This window comes from Macrotis lagotis, chromosome X (assembly GCF_037893015.1).
Source record: "Macrotis lagotis isolate mMagLag1 chromosome X, bilby.v1.9.chrom.fasta, whole genome shotgun sequence".
NCBI classification, from domain to species: domain Eukaryota; kingdom Metazoa; phylum Chordata; class Mammalia; order Peramelemorphia; family Peramelidae; genus Macrotis; species Macrotis lagotis.
The window spans coordinates 239,449,189-239,463,587 of record NC_133666.1 but is presented as its reverse complement, the minus strand read 5'-3'; the positions used below and the strand labels follow the sequence as shown (position 1 = coordinate 239,463,587).

Genomic DNA, 14,399 nt, shown 5'->3' with positions numbered 1-14,399 from the left:
TATTTATCAAGTCATCAACCCTGGCCAGGATAAATTGGGGTTTGCTGGAATGTTTTATAATATGAATGGTGTATTTCATAGATGTAAGGTTGTATGGACCTGATTTTATCCCTTATGTGGAAATTATTTAGTGGTGAATTTCTGTATATTGCTTTGATTTATTTTGAAGAATCTCCTTACAGTACTTCTAAATTCCTCTCTGCATGAACCCTTTTTTTTTTTAGGTTTTAGGTTTTTAGATTTTTTAGGTTGTATGAATGAATATGATATCCATTCAGCAAATCCTACCTCTCTTCCATGCATAAGGCAAAGTGTGAAAAGGTTAGAAACAGGATACAGTCCTTGTAGACAAAGAAGTTTAGGGCACAGCCTGGTTCAGTTTAGTATCTAGTCTGTTTTTTGAATTCAATTTTATAAGATAGGGAACAAAGGAGATATTCAAAGTGTTCTAAATAATGTGAGGAAAAAGAGAATGTTTTAAAGCCATGGTGGATAGAGAAAGCCTTTTGAAGGAGATGGCAACTTAACTGAGACTTAAAAGGAAAAAAGTTCTAAAATAAAAATAGAAATATGTTTGTGCCATGCATGGACACATGTGTCAAGGAGATAACATTTTAAGCTCCAGCAACCACTAGTATTGTAGTTTGCATGAAAGAAGTGGTATGGAAGATTGTAAAGAGCCAGTCACTCATTGTCTCACTAAAGTTTTTGTGTTTTAAGAAAATAGAAACCTTCAAGAAAGGAGAACACAGATCAGTTCCTTAGAGGAAGAATTTTTTTGGCAGTTATGAAGGATGGATTGGAGAGCAAGATACTGAGAGGCTATTACAATAGTCCAAATGAGGATGATGTGGACCCAGACTAGAGTAATGGCTATATGAATTTAAAAAAGGGATGAATGTGACAATCAACAAAATTTGATAGGTGAGGAAAGAAGAGTCAATAATGACTCCAGACTATAGACTTGGGAACTGAGAGATGGTGGTATCAATATAAACTAGAAAGTTTGGAGGAGAGGCAAGATTATGGGGAAGGAGATTTCAATTTTTGTACATCTTTAGTTTGAGATGCTAACAGCAATCTACCACATGAATCCTCTTTGTATTCTTTGCTATGATTTATTCTTCCTTTAATTGAATAATATTTACTGGATTTTCCTCTCTTTTAGTATGACTGAGTGAAGTGAACTTTTTTTTAAATATAGGAGAAACAGTTGTATTATTTTTGATACAGAGGAAACAGTTGTAAATTTTGGTTGTCTAAAAAAGTTTAGAAAAATAAATTTATTGGGGGGCTGGAGCCAAGATGGCGACATGAAGGGATTGCGTCTTAGGAGCTCTCTGATAAAAACTCATAAACTAAGGACTCTAACTAAACTTTAGAGAGACAGAACCTACAAAGGGACCCAGTGAGGCAGTTCTCCTACTCAAGGTAACCTAGAAAAGAGCAGAAAGGCTCTGCTCCCCGGGTCGGAGGGGCGACCCGCCAGAGTGAAAGAACTTCAGCCTCCCGGAGGCAGCCTCAGGGTGCTGGGAGCCCCAGCTCACAGCAGCAGGGGAGTCTCCTGAGCTGCACCCCGGGGAGCACCGGCACAAAGTGGGGGAACAGCAGGGGACCTCTGCCAGAGCGAGCACTTAGAGCCAAGCCCTCAGGGCACACAGCCAGCAGCATGGCCACTGCATTTCAGATCCAGGAAACAGAAGCAGGTGGAGCCAGTAAGCAGGAGCCCCCAGGGCATGAGCCCATTGAGCTGAGGGAGGGGAGTGAAGAGAGACTGCAGAGCTCTGTCCTCTGCCCCTGGAACAAGACTCTGGAGCTCTGACCACATTCAGATCCTGATCCCGGTCTAGGCCCCCCCATAGAACAACAGGGCCCCCCCCCACCTCGGCCCCGTGGCAGAGGGGGGTGCTTATGTTCATTCACAGACCGGGAGGGAGGACAGAACCTCACACACTGAGACCCTTGTGGGAGTGTCCCAAAAGCTCAGGAAGCACTCCAAAAAACAGGCTTAGGCTGGGAAAATGAACAAGCAAAGAAACAAGAGGAAGACCATTGAGAAATATTTTGCAAATGAGCCCAAGAAGGATCAAAATACTCAGTCTGAAGATGAGGAAGCACAAGCTCCTGCATCTGAAGACTCCAAGAAAAACAGAAATTGGGCTCAGGCTATGATAGAGCTCAAAAAAGACTTTGAAAATCAAATGAAGGAGTTGGAAGCAAAACTGGGAAAAGAAAGGAGAGAGATGCAGGAAAAACATGAAAATGAAGTCAGCAGCTTAGTCAAGGAAATCCAAAAAATGCTGAAGAAAATAGCATGCTAAAAACCAGCTTAGGTCAAATGTATAAAACAGTTCAAAAAGTTATTGAGGAGAAGAATGCTTTAAAAAGCAAAATTGGCCAGATGGAAAAAGAGATAAGAAAACTCTCTGAGGAGAACAAATCCTTCAGACAAAGAATAGAATTCAGGGAGATTGATGAATTTAACAGAAATCAGGAATCAATACTTCAAAATAAAAAAAATGAAAAATTAGAAGGAAATGTGAAATATCTCATTGAAAAAACAACTGATATGGAAAACAGACTTAGGAAAGATAATTTGAAAATTATTGGAATACCTGAAAGTCATGATCAGGAAAAGAGCCTTGACATCATTTTCAAAGAATTACTACAGGAAAATTGCCCTGATGTTCTAGAAGCAGAGGGCAAAATAGAAATGGAGAGAATCCACCGATCCCCCAGAGAAAGAGATCCCAAAAAACCAACCCTCAGGAATATTATAGCCAAGTTCCAGAACTCCCAAATCAAAGAGAAAATATTACAAGCAGCCAGAAGGACACAGTTCAAATATCATGGAGCTGCAGTCAGGATCACACAGGACTTAGCAGCAACTACATTGGAAGCTCGTAGGGCTTGGAATACAATATACCAGAAGGCAAAAGAGCTTAGAATGCAGCCAAGAATGAACTACCCAGCAAGGCTGAATGTCCTCTTCCAGGGAAAAAGATGGACTTTCAATGAACCAGGGGAATTTCAAAGGTTCCTTTTGGAATGGCCAGAGCTGAACAGAAGGTTTGATCTTTAGATACAGGACTCAGGTGAAGCATGGAGATTGGAGGAGAGGGGGGAAATATGAGGGACTTAATGAGGATGAACTGCATGCATAGAAAAATGATACTGATAATATTCATATGAACCATCTCATTTAATAGAGCAGGTAGAGGGAGCTTTTATAGTTGAAGTACAGGAGAAAGCTGAATTTGAAGATAAAATATGGTGTAAAAATGGAGTTAATAGGGAAAAAAGGGAAATGGAATGGGAGAAAGAAAAAGGAGAGGGGGAATAGACCAAGATATTTCACATAATAAGATTTTTTTTATTACAATGAGCTATTGCAATGATATGGAAGGGGGGAGGCAAGGGGGAATGAGGGAACCTTTGCTCTCATCAGAGATGGCTAGGAAAGGAAACAGCAAATATACTCAATGGGATATAGACATCTGGAGTAAGAAGAAGGGGGGAGCAGGGGGAAGGGGTGGGGATGTGAATAAAGGAGGAAAGGATGGACCATGGTGGGACAGTGGTCAGATATGACACATTTTCTTTTTTACTTCTTGCAAGGGGCTGGGATTGGAAGGCCTGTCCAGAACCACAGGGCCAGGTGGATTCTGGGCCTAAGGGGTGGTATGGGGGCTCAGGGCTTCTTGGCCCCAGGACCAGGGATCTGTCTGCTGCACCACTCAGCGACCCTACAGCAGAATCAGAGTGAAAGGAGAGAGAAAATATGGTACATGGTAGTGGAGAAATAAGAAACGAGGGAGTTGCGATCAGCAATGGCAACGTTGGAAAAATATGAAAGTAACTTTTGTGATGGACTTATCATAAAGAATGTGATCCACTCACACAGAGTTGATGGTGTTGGAACAAAGACAGAAGCACATTTTTTGTTATTAGTATTTGGGGGAGGGTGCAGGGCAAGTGGGGCTGGGTGGCCTGCCTGGGGCCACATAGATGGGTGATCTTTGGGTGTCTGGGGCCGGATTCGGACCCAGGTGCTCCTGGCTCAAGGGTAAATGCTCTGTCTGCCACCCAGCCACCCCTACTTATTATTACTATTTTATTTTATTTTGGGTCTTTTTTTTTTCTTCTTCATTTTGTTTTTTGCAGGGCAGTGGGGATTGGGTGGTTTGCATGTCACATGGCTGGGTGATTATTGGGTTTACGAGGCTGGATATGGATTTGGGTGTTCTTGGCTCTAGGGCTGGTGCTTCGTCCATTGCGCCACCTGGCCATACCTACACTTATTGCTATTATTATTTTTTTTTTAAGTTTAATTTTTTTCTCTCCCCTTTACTTTTTCGCCCAAGCAAGTCTATCTATATTCATGGGGGGAGGGGTATTTTGTTTACTTGTAAACAAGTATATTTTATTAATGTAAAAAAACATTTGTACAAAATGAGAATAAGAAATAAATTAAAAAAAAAAGAAAAATGAATTTATTTTTCTTTAAAAAGTTATATGAGGGCAGCTAGGTGGCGTAGTGGATAGAGCACAGGCCCTGGGGTCAGGAGTACCTGAGTTCAAATTCGGCCTCAGACACTTAATAATTACCTAGCTGTGTAGCCTTGGGCAAGCCACTTAACCACATTTGCCTTGCAAAAACCTTAAAAAAGAAAAAAGTTATATGATTTTCTATTGTGTGTTTTTTTAAAGATGAAAATGTGAGTAGGTCACAAACATTTTAAAACTTTTTCTTTAAAATTTATGGTGTTATAAATATTTTTAAAATTTTCATCTTCAAGAATTAGAGGAAGGGGCGGCTAGGTGGCGCAGTGAATAAAGCGGGAGGGGGGGTCAAGTAATTACCTAGCTGTGTGACCTTGGGCAAGCCACTTTAACCCCATTGCCTTGCAAAAAACTACAAAAAAAAGAATTAGAGGAATTTTGACTCTTTCCTTTTCTTACTGGCCAGTTCTATCTTGCTTTCTTTCACTCACTAAAATAATTTATTTATAGAAATCATATAGCATAGGTTTTGTCATATTGTCTTTAGCTGTTATCAAAAAAATGATTTAGTAGTTAAGGAGTCTGATCTAAAATTCTGTTTTAGCATATGAGTTTTCAAAATTGAGAGAAAGATCTTTGCTAAACTAGGGTCTCAAATTTACAGGTAAATGAAAATCTAAGAAAGGTCTAATGCTTAGTTGATTTTACTGGGTTTCTAAAGGTATGCTATTAGTTGTTGATCAAAGGTAAGAGCCCATGTGCCAATGCTTTTGTATACTCTTAAAATATAAGAAGATACCAACAATTAGATCTATTCTTATAATTTACTATTGTTTGAATTAACTTTATCTTACTCTCCATCCTTGTGAAGCTGTTTGTTACTGTCATGATCTATTGCAAACGTATCTTTTTATTTCCCTGTTTTTCAAAACTGCATTCTGTTCTTAATTTACAACTTGAAACTTTGTAGTCAGAAGGAATTTCTTAGAACCCTCACAAAGTCCTTCAAAAGATATATAAACCTTAGAGTTTTGCTAAACTATTATTTAATAGAGAGCTATGTATCAAACAACCGTCTTCCATGCTAACTGCTTGTTAAAATTAATATTGTTTCTAATATGCCTGATCACTAGAAATTGGAGTGAGATTTAACAAGAATAGGTGTTGAAAATCCTTTTGAGGTGATTGAGCTGAACTCTTAGTTTGCTGAGTCAACCATTTTTTTTCCTGCAAGGAAGGGGGATTAAGTCATTGCCCAAGGTCACACAGCTAAATTAGTACTAAGTGTCTGAGCTTGGGTTTGAACTCAGATCCTCCTGACTCCAGGGCTGGTACTTTATCCACTGCACCACCTAGCTCTGCCCCAAAATAACTTTTAAGGGGAAAAAAAAACCACTAACCTAATCTGCCAGAGGGCAGAGATAAGGATATTAAAATGATGAAACATCAAAGTAGGTCTTTAATTGAGAGAGTGAAATGTAAGGGTGCAAAATTCAATACTAATCTGTAGATTTGTAGAGGAAATAAAAATAATATTGATCCTGATATTCTGTATCTCAGGTTGAAGAGATTGGATTTATGAAAATTCTCCATTGGTTTGCATAAGTGTGGGAGAACATGAATCTTCAGTTTGTTTACCATTTACCAGCATAGAATCTTAAGTATCTTTATGCAATACCCACATATAATCCTGATGACAGAATGATGGTCCTTGAGATATTGTAGTATATACTGAAATGTGTGATATTTTAAAAGTATCTTTTTAAAAGAGTTTTTCACAACATCCTTACTTATTTGATGAAATGAACTTAAATATTAAGTCAAATTTATTATTTTCATATTGTTCTACTTTTTGAATCAGAAATTTGTTTCAGTGATAGTTTATTTTACTTTTAGTCTGGCAGCAGTGAAGCCATCCATGGAACTTCTGAAAGATATTAAGATGGATCTGAATCGTCCTGTGTGGATTAATGCTGATATACTTCCTGGTCCTAATGCAAAAGATAAAGGGTTGGATGCAAAGGAATTTCTAGAAACTGTGACAGCCTTTTTCCCAGACGTGACTTTGTCTTTGGGCTGGACAACTGGGTGGTACCCTGATCAACTTAATGAAGGTAATAAAACTAAACAAACATTTAATTATATTTACTTATATCTGATTTGTACCCATCTGTTCCCCTCAAAGGATTTGCAGCAATAAAATTGAAGTGCAGATATATTAAAATTAAAAACTATAAAAAATTATTTAAAGAAGAATAATAGTCACTATTTACATGTAGGTAAAATGAAAATACCCTCCACATTCAATAATAGTTTTTCCAACAAAATAACAAAAACATTAAAGATATAGATGGATTCTTTCTGGTTCTTAACTTTTCAGTCTATAATGTAGTACTTCACTTTTTTTATTTATTTTCATATTAGTCATGTTGCAAAATAAAATGTATACATAGTAACAAAATAAGAAAAATAAAGATTAAAAAATGCTTCAATCTTGTACTCAGTTCTCTTTCTGGAGATGGATAACATTTTTCATTATGGGTTCTGTAGACTTATCTTGGATCATTGCCTTGATCAGAGTAGCTAAGTCTTTTACAGATAATCAACATTAAAATGTTGTTGTTACTATATACAATGTTCTCTTTACTTTGCTTACTTTACTTTGCATCAGTTTATATGTCTTCCTAGTTTTTCTGCTTGTCATCTCTAATAGTACAATAGCATTCCATCATAATCATATACCATAATTTGTTTAGCCATTTTTCAGTTGATGGATATTCCTTTAATTTTTCAGTTCGTTGCCACCACTAAAAGAGCTACTATAAATATTTGTGTACAAGCAGGACTTTTTCCCTTTTCTTTTAACTCTTTGAGTTATAAACCTTGTAGTGATATTGCTGGGTCAAAGGGTGTGTACAGTTTTATAGTCCTTTGAGCATAGTTCTAAAGTATTCTCCAGAATGGCTAGATAAGTTCACAACTCTTATCAGCATATCCTAATTTTTCCACATTCCCTCCAGTAATTGTCATTTTCTGATCAATATGGGACATGAGAGGTGATATCTCAGAATTGTTTTAATTTGCATTTCTCTTAACAGTAGTGATTTACAGCATTTTTTTTAGTGTGACTATTGTTAGCTTTGATTTCTTCTTCGGAAAACTGCCTGTTTATCTCCTTTGACCATATGTCAATTGGAGAATGACTTATTTTTATAGTTTTATAAATTTTGCTCAGTTCCCTATTTATCTGAGAACCGAGGCCTTTATCAGAGAAATCTGCTATAAAATTTTTCCCCAGTTATCTATTTTCCTTCTAATTTTGACTTGATTAGTTTTGTTTGTGCAAAAGCTTTTAAACTTCATGTAATCAAAATTATTCATTTTATTTCTAAGATCCCCTCAATCTCATTGGGTCATAACCTCTTTCAATTTCCATAGATCTGTGACAAGTACATTTTTCCATGTGCCGTTAATTCATTTATGATGCTATCTTTTAGATCTGAATTATTGTCCATTTTGACCTACTCTTAGTATATGGTATGTGCCTAGTTTCTGCCAACCTGTTTTCCCATTTTCTTTCTCTCTCCCTTTCTCTCTTTCTTCCTTCCTTCCTTCCTTTCTATTTTTGTAAGGCAGTGGGGTTAAGTGACTTGCTGAAGATCACACAGCTAGATAATTATTAAGTTTCTGAGGCTTGATTTGAATTCAGATTCTCCTGACTCCAGGGTTGGTGATGCTACCTTGTCCCCCTCCTTTTTTTGGTTGTTTTGGCTGTTTTCCCATTTTTCCAACAAATGTTGTCAGATGTTTGAGTTCTTATCCAAAAAGCTTAGATTGTTTGTTTTATCAAATACTAGATTATTATGGTCATTGATTACCATTCCTAATCTAGTACACTGTTTGTGATGCAGTTTGAAATCATATTGCCTCTCATTTCAATATCAATCAACAAACAGTTAGCAAGTACTTGCTATGGGCCATCTACTGGGCTGTGTTGGGGATTCTAGGGAAAGCAGAATCAGTGGCCTTAAGGACCTTACATTAGGCAAAAATGACACATCCATCAGTGGAACATGAAAGAGAGCATACAAAAGTTATCTCAACAGGGGAAGGGTAGGGGGTGTGCTACTGGGAGAGGCCTCCTGCAGCAGCTGGGACCTAAGCCTTGGGAACCAGGAGGTGGCAGTGAGGAGGGAGAGCCTTCTAGATGTGGGACTCAAATCATGTCAATACACAGAGCCTGGGAAGCCATATTTGTGGGCCGAGGAATAGCAAGGAGGTCATTTTAGCTAAGGGTGGGGAGGTGGAGAAAGAAGACGGGAAAGTTGAAAGAGGTAGATTCTGAAAAGCTGGAAATGCTCAGTAGAGCATTATATCAATAGATGCTGATAAAACCTTTGACAAAATACAGAACCCATTCTTACTAAAAACTCTAGAGAGCATAGGAATAAATGGATTGTTCCAAAGAATAATAAGCAGTATCTATATTAGGAGTCGGGAGGGGCATGTATATGTGAAAGGGTCAAATCTATTACTTTATTCTCCATCAGATACCTTAGCTTTCAAAATTAGGTATAGTGTCTGAGGTCTGGACTGCAAGATTGATCGAGACCTTTGTCTGAAGTTTACAAGAGGAACACTTGCCCAGTCAGGGCTATTTCCAGATAACTGTTTTCTCTACAACTTTCTCCTCTGTCAGTGAAGATTAAGGGAAGGCCTGCTATGTAGAGTGGGTTAACAGCTTTACTGGCTGAGCATTGGGTGGTTATGGAATTATAGACTCAGGTTTTTAATTTGGCATGCACCTAAAGAGCGTCTGTATTTTTAAGTCACAAAGGAGTTGCATTCACCAAGAACTTAAAGGTTGGATTCTTTCCTTCAAGTGAGGACTAGATTGACTTTCATGTTCTGGAACTTTGGTTCCGGTTCTATGCAGCTATAGCCACATTTAGTTCACAGAGGGTGGGGATGTACAGTCTGGCACTTTTATTCCTGTTCATTCCTTTATCTTCCATAAGTGCCCTCAGTAGCTTCCTGTTTTAATGTCTGTCTTATCTCAAGTTAGCTTATCTAGAGTTTTAACTGGAAATCTCTTCCTGCTCCTGCAGCTACTGCCCAACCCACTGACCACTATGCTGAGAGACCTGGACTGGGGTGAATTAATTACTCAAGAGACTTCATGCAGAGGGATGAGGAGGGCAGGCCCCAGGTTTGAGTAGTGAGGACTGTTTACCTGGAGTCCAGTGATGTATTGGAACCAGCTCATAATTGTGTCTTGGCAATGGATTGTTAAATTTTTGGCTTGAGCATTTACCCCTTGGAAATTGGCATGATTTATTGTTTTATTGATTGTCTAATCTTAAGAAAGAGATGGAGAATAATGTTAATATAGCACACTAAATTTAAATGACCTGGAAACAGTCTCCCCCAACTCCCACCCCCATTCCAAGCCAGTTAAGATTTTATCATCATACTCCTGCAAAGGGAACTGGAGTCTAGAAGTCAGTTCTAATTCATTTGCTTAAAGTTGTTTTAAACTACTCTAAATTAATGTAGCTTTTCAGAGTTAGTGAATTTGAAATACAGAATGGAATTTTTTTATTAAATTGCCATTTGGTAATGAATCTACTGTGAATAGATCTAAGATCTATTTTGTGGTTCTCAACCCTAATTCCTTTTTCATTGAAAGATGTGACTTTCCATTTTTATGCATAATGAAAAATATGCTTTTGTCTGTTTTGTGGGTTTTGAACTAATTCCAGTTGTTATTGGTAAGCTATTTAAATAAAAAAAGGTAGAGTAGCATAGTACAGAATGAAATTTCAGACTTTGAATTAATTTTTTATCAAAATTTAAGTTTATTTTAAGAATATGTATTTTTATATATTAAATCCTTAAGTATAGTAGCTTTAAAAAACAGATTATTATATTGTAGGTCTAGTCTTATTCAGTGGCTAGTGATCAACAAATTCATCAGATTAGATTGATGATGAACTTCTTAGAACTTGGTGAGGTTGTTCTGGAGATTTCATTGGTTGCCTAAGCTTAAAAAATGTAATCAATATTGTCTATTTTGTCTTCTGTAATCTTTTCTATCCTTTGGTCATGAATTCTTCCCATAGCCACAGATTCAAAAGTCTTATAATTTATTATATCACTTTTTATATCCAAGTCATGTGTTCAATTTACAGTTTATCTTATTATGTGGTTTGAGATGTTGGTCTTTACCTCATTTTGCAGCTTGATTATTCTTTTGGTTAAAGATATAATGTTGCCATTTCTGTTGTCTTTACATTCCCATCTCCTTTTCCCAACAAAGAGCAGAAATAAAATATTTAGTACAAAATTAGTATTTATCTCTTAGAATTCTAGTTTTCTCTTTCTTTTTCCTTCAGGCTACAGTTGGACAATGGTGAAAGATATGGAACACGTATGTAATAAACTAAATCAACCTGTAACATTTCCTGTCAGAGCAGCATTAGTTAGGCAATCTTTACAGCAGTTGCTTTGGCTGGTACAGCAATCAAATAGGTAAGTAGATATATGTTATTTGTAATGAACTGAGATAAATGTGCAATTTATTATGTTTCACTTTGTTGGTTATAACCCTCAAAAATAATGTATGGGTATTTATATTCCAAATCACATTCCCCTTCTATTTCTATTAAACTTTCATGAATTTGCTTTTTAAGAAAAATATTGTTTCCAATAGGTATTAAAAATCCATTTAAAATTACTACTTGTTAGTATGGGCATCATATCATTGTGCTCTGTACAGATTGAATTTTCTGAATTATTTCTGCATGTTTTCTAGCATATTCAATGTACAAATATGACAAGGTTGAAATGTCATTCAAGAAAATAAAATTGAAAATATTAGCCAGATAGAATCAGATGCATGCAGGAGAAATCTCTGATGGAATTGACAGTCTTAAAAATACTCGGTGATTGATTTTTATGTCAATTCAAGGGGAGAAAGTTCCCAGAAGAATGAAAGATATTACAAATAATAGCAGTAATGCAAAATGGGGAATAAGAGGACATCTAAACTACAGGTTTCTGATCATTGTAAAATTTTCAAGTGAAGGATTCATTAAAAGTATCCTTGATGAAACCACAAGGTGGGAAGCAGAGGAGAAGGGGAGGGGAGGAAATAAACATTAAAGTGCCCACTGTGCCAGGCATGAGCAAAGCACTTTATAAACATTATCTCATTAGTAATGGGAATAAGCAGGGTTCTCCCAATGATAACCACAGTCGTGACACTGACTGGGAAGTGTAGAGCATCCAAGATCTTGGTGTGTTCATTTGCTGATTTAAAAAACCATTTTCTTGGCTGAACAAAAAAGCTACTTTAAAGATCACCTCCCCCCCCAATAAAGTGTCTTTTGTGCATAGCAAAAGCATGTAGAATTTCACAATAATTACAGTTACACATAATTGATGCAACATTTCTCTAAGGCATAAAACAGGGGGTCTTGTTCGCTAAAATAGTTTATTTTTTGTATGTATGCTCATTTGTACAAAAGCCTAGTCTTTAGGGGCTACTGTTTGTAGATGACATTGCATTGATTAGGTAAAGTTCTGGAATTGTAATGGGCCTCTAGGCCTATTAGTAATAGGTAGTTATTCAGAAAACATTGGCCAAAAAGTACATTTTGGAAAACCAAGTGGATAAAAATTGCATATTTCAATTATGACATGAATTTAGAAGAGGCAATTAAATAAGCCTGCAAGTACATATATCTTACATAGGCACTCATAGTGAGGACTGTTTACCTGGAGGCCTGTGATGTGTTGGAACCAGCTCATAATTGTGTCTCAGCAATGAATTGTTAAATTTTTGATTTGAGCATTTACATCTTGGAAATTGGCATGATTTATTGTTTTATTGATTGTCTAGACTTAAGAAAGAGATGGAGAAAAATGTTAATATAGCACACTAAATTTTAAGTGACCTGGAAACAGTCTCCCCCAACTCCCACTCCCATTCCAAGCCAGGTAAGATTTTACCAGTATACTCCTGCCTAGGAAACTGGAGTCTAGAAGTCAGAATTGAATAGAATACCAGTCTGGACTACAATAGGGAAATCCTCCTGCACTTTCAGGAATCCCAAACTGGTTCTGCTACAAATACCTAATCTTGGACACTATTATTCTAATGTTTTAGTGATTTGGGAAGCCCTTTTAATGATCTTGCAGCAATTTGAGATCATCATTTTGAAAAGCAGTTATTCTTATATTCTATGCCATACAAAGTACTGATTAGCTTAGAATTCAATATATTTTAATACTTGCGAATATGTTTTTAAGCCACAATTTCCTATTGCTATTCTGTTATGAATTCTTTAAACATGGTGTATTACTCTGACTAAAGGTCACCATCCTTAAATATAGGCTTCTCTTTGGGTTTTTTTGTTTGTTTGTTTTTATTTTTTTTTAAATGTTTCAAGGCAATGGGGTTAAGTGGCTTGCCCAAGGCCACACAGCTAGGTAATTATTAAGTGTTTGAGGCCGGATTTGAACTCAGGTACTCCTGACTCCAAGGCCAGTGCTCTATCCATTGCGCCCCCTAGCCACCCCCTTAAAGTCTCTTTGAAAGAAAAATATACTTACCCTGAAAAATAATAATGTAAAATACATTTAGACTTTTTTGTAATCATTTCAGAGAAAAACATTGTATTAATTTTTATTATCACTCTTCATCTCTTTCATTTTCATTTTTGTCTTTTTATTTAAAATGTTACTATAGATCACACTCTGATTTTATAAAAATCATATTTGAGGAAAGAAGAAAAATATAGCCTCTGTATTCAAACCAATGTGGCAATTTCTTTCCTTTATGATTAAAATGTTCCATAATGTTCATCTACAAGTAAAACTTTACCTATTCTTTGGAAATAAATTTACTATAAGCACACGTGGATATTGGCAAAAAGTCAAATAGCTTTTTTGGTTGAAAACAACTTTGTTGTACAGCAAAAGCCTAAATTTCTAGCTATCAAAATACATAGAATACTAGGTAAGAGAGGGCAGATGTGTTAGGACAAATTATTCCATTTCATATAGGTTGGTTGTGACAATTAAATATATTTTGTAAAATTGATAGTTTGACGGTCTTCATGAAAACTAAGCACAGTATTAAGATATCTATTATTACTCAAAGAAGCCAATTTGATATGGAGTTTTAATGGCTCACATAATTTTGCTTCTCTTTTTTTTTTCCTTCTTTGTCAGGGAAAATTATCTTTGGACAGAAATGGATAGAACAAAAATGATTAACAGGGAGTTGAAAAACAGGATAAGTAAAGAGACAGATAGAGTACTCAACTGCCTTCAATTAGTTAAAACCATCATACCTGGACCAACTACATCCCAAAACAGTAAGAGAATTGGTCTGTGTAATGGCTGAGTCACTGCCTGTGATCTTTAAAAGATTGTGAAGAAAGGGAGAGACACCAAAGGACTACAGAGAAGTGAATATTTAACTTTTTTTATGGCAAAAAGGTATATTTAGCAAATTATGGGATAGTGAACTTTCCTTAAATTATTAGAAAATTTCTATAATATTTTATTAAAAGAATGTTTTGAAGTGATAATGAAGAAAGAAAATATATGAATTTGAATTTATCAAGAATGTTATGTCAGACAAATACCATTTCCTTTTTGATGGTGTTGTTGGACTGATAAAAGGAATATTTTAGACATATAACTAGATTTTATTAAAGCATTTGATAAAATTTCTCATGTTATAACATTGTATTAGAGCACTCTATAGGCATAAATAGTCTAAAAGCCCTTTGGGAGTTTTTTATTACTCCTCTTAGATAATTTGAGAACAAGAACCTTGATATTTTATACCTCCTTTATGCTTAAAGAGTAAACTCCAGTTATAT

At 36.2% G+C, this 14,399-nt stretch overlaps 1 protein-coding gene across 3 annotated transcripts in view; it reads left to right on the top strand.

Moving 5' to 3' along the window:
• Positions 1-14,399, top strand: part of FAM151B (family with sequence similarity 151 member B) — a 67,930-nt gene that overhangs the window by 39,006 nt on the left and 14,525 nt on the right. Inside the window, exons 4-6 of one of the 3 annotated variants that reach the window (XR_012471322.1) lie at positions 6,400-6,617; positions 10,899-11,034; positions 13,741-13,979. Coding sequence is in view for 2 of the 3 variants with exons in the window: in XM_074200040.1 (XP_074056141.1) it covers positions 6,400-6,617; positions 10,899-11,034; positions 13,741-13,915 (529 nt within the window). In the remaining variant the exon portion in view is untranslated. Of the gene's footprint in view, positions 1-6,399; positions 6,618-10,898; positions 11,035-13,740; positions 14,005-14,399 lie in introns of those variants that run through there. The other 2 variants (XM_074200040.1, XM_074200041.1) reach the window with 2 other exon arrangements.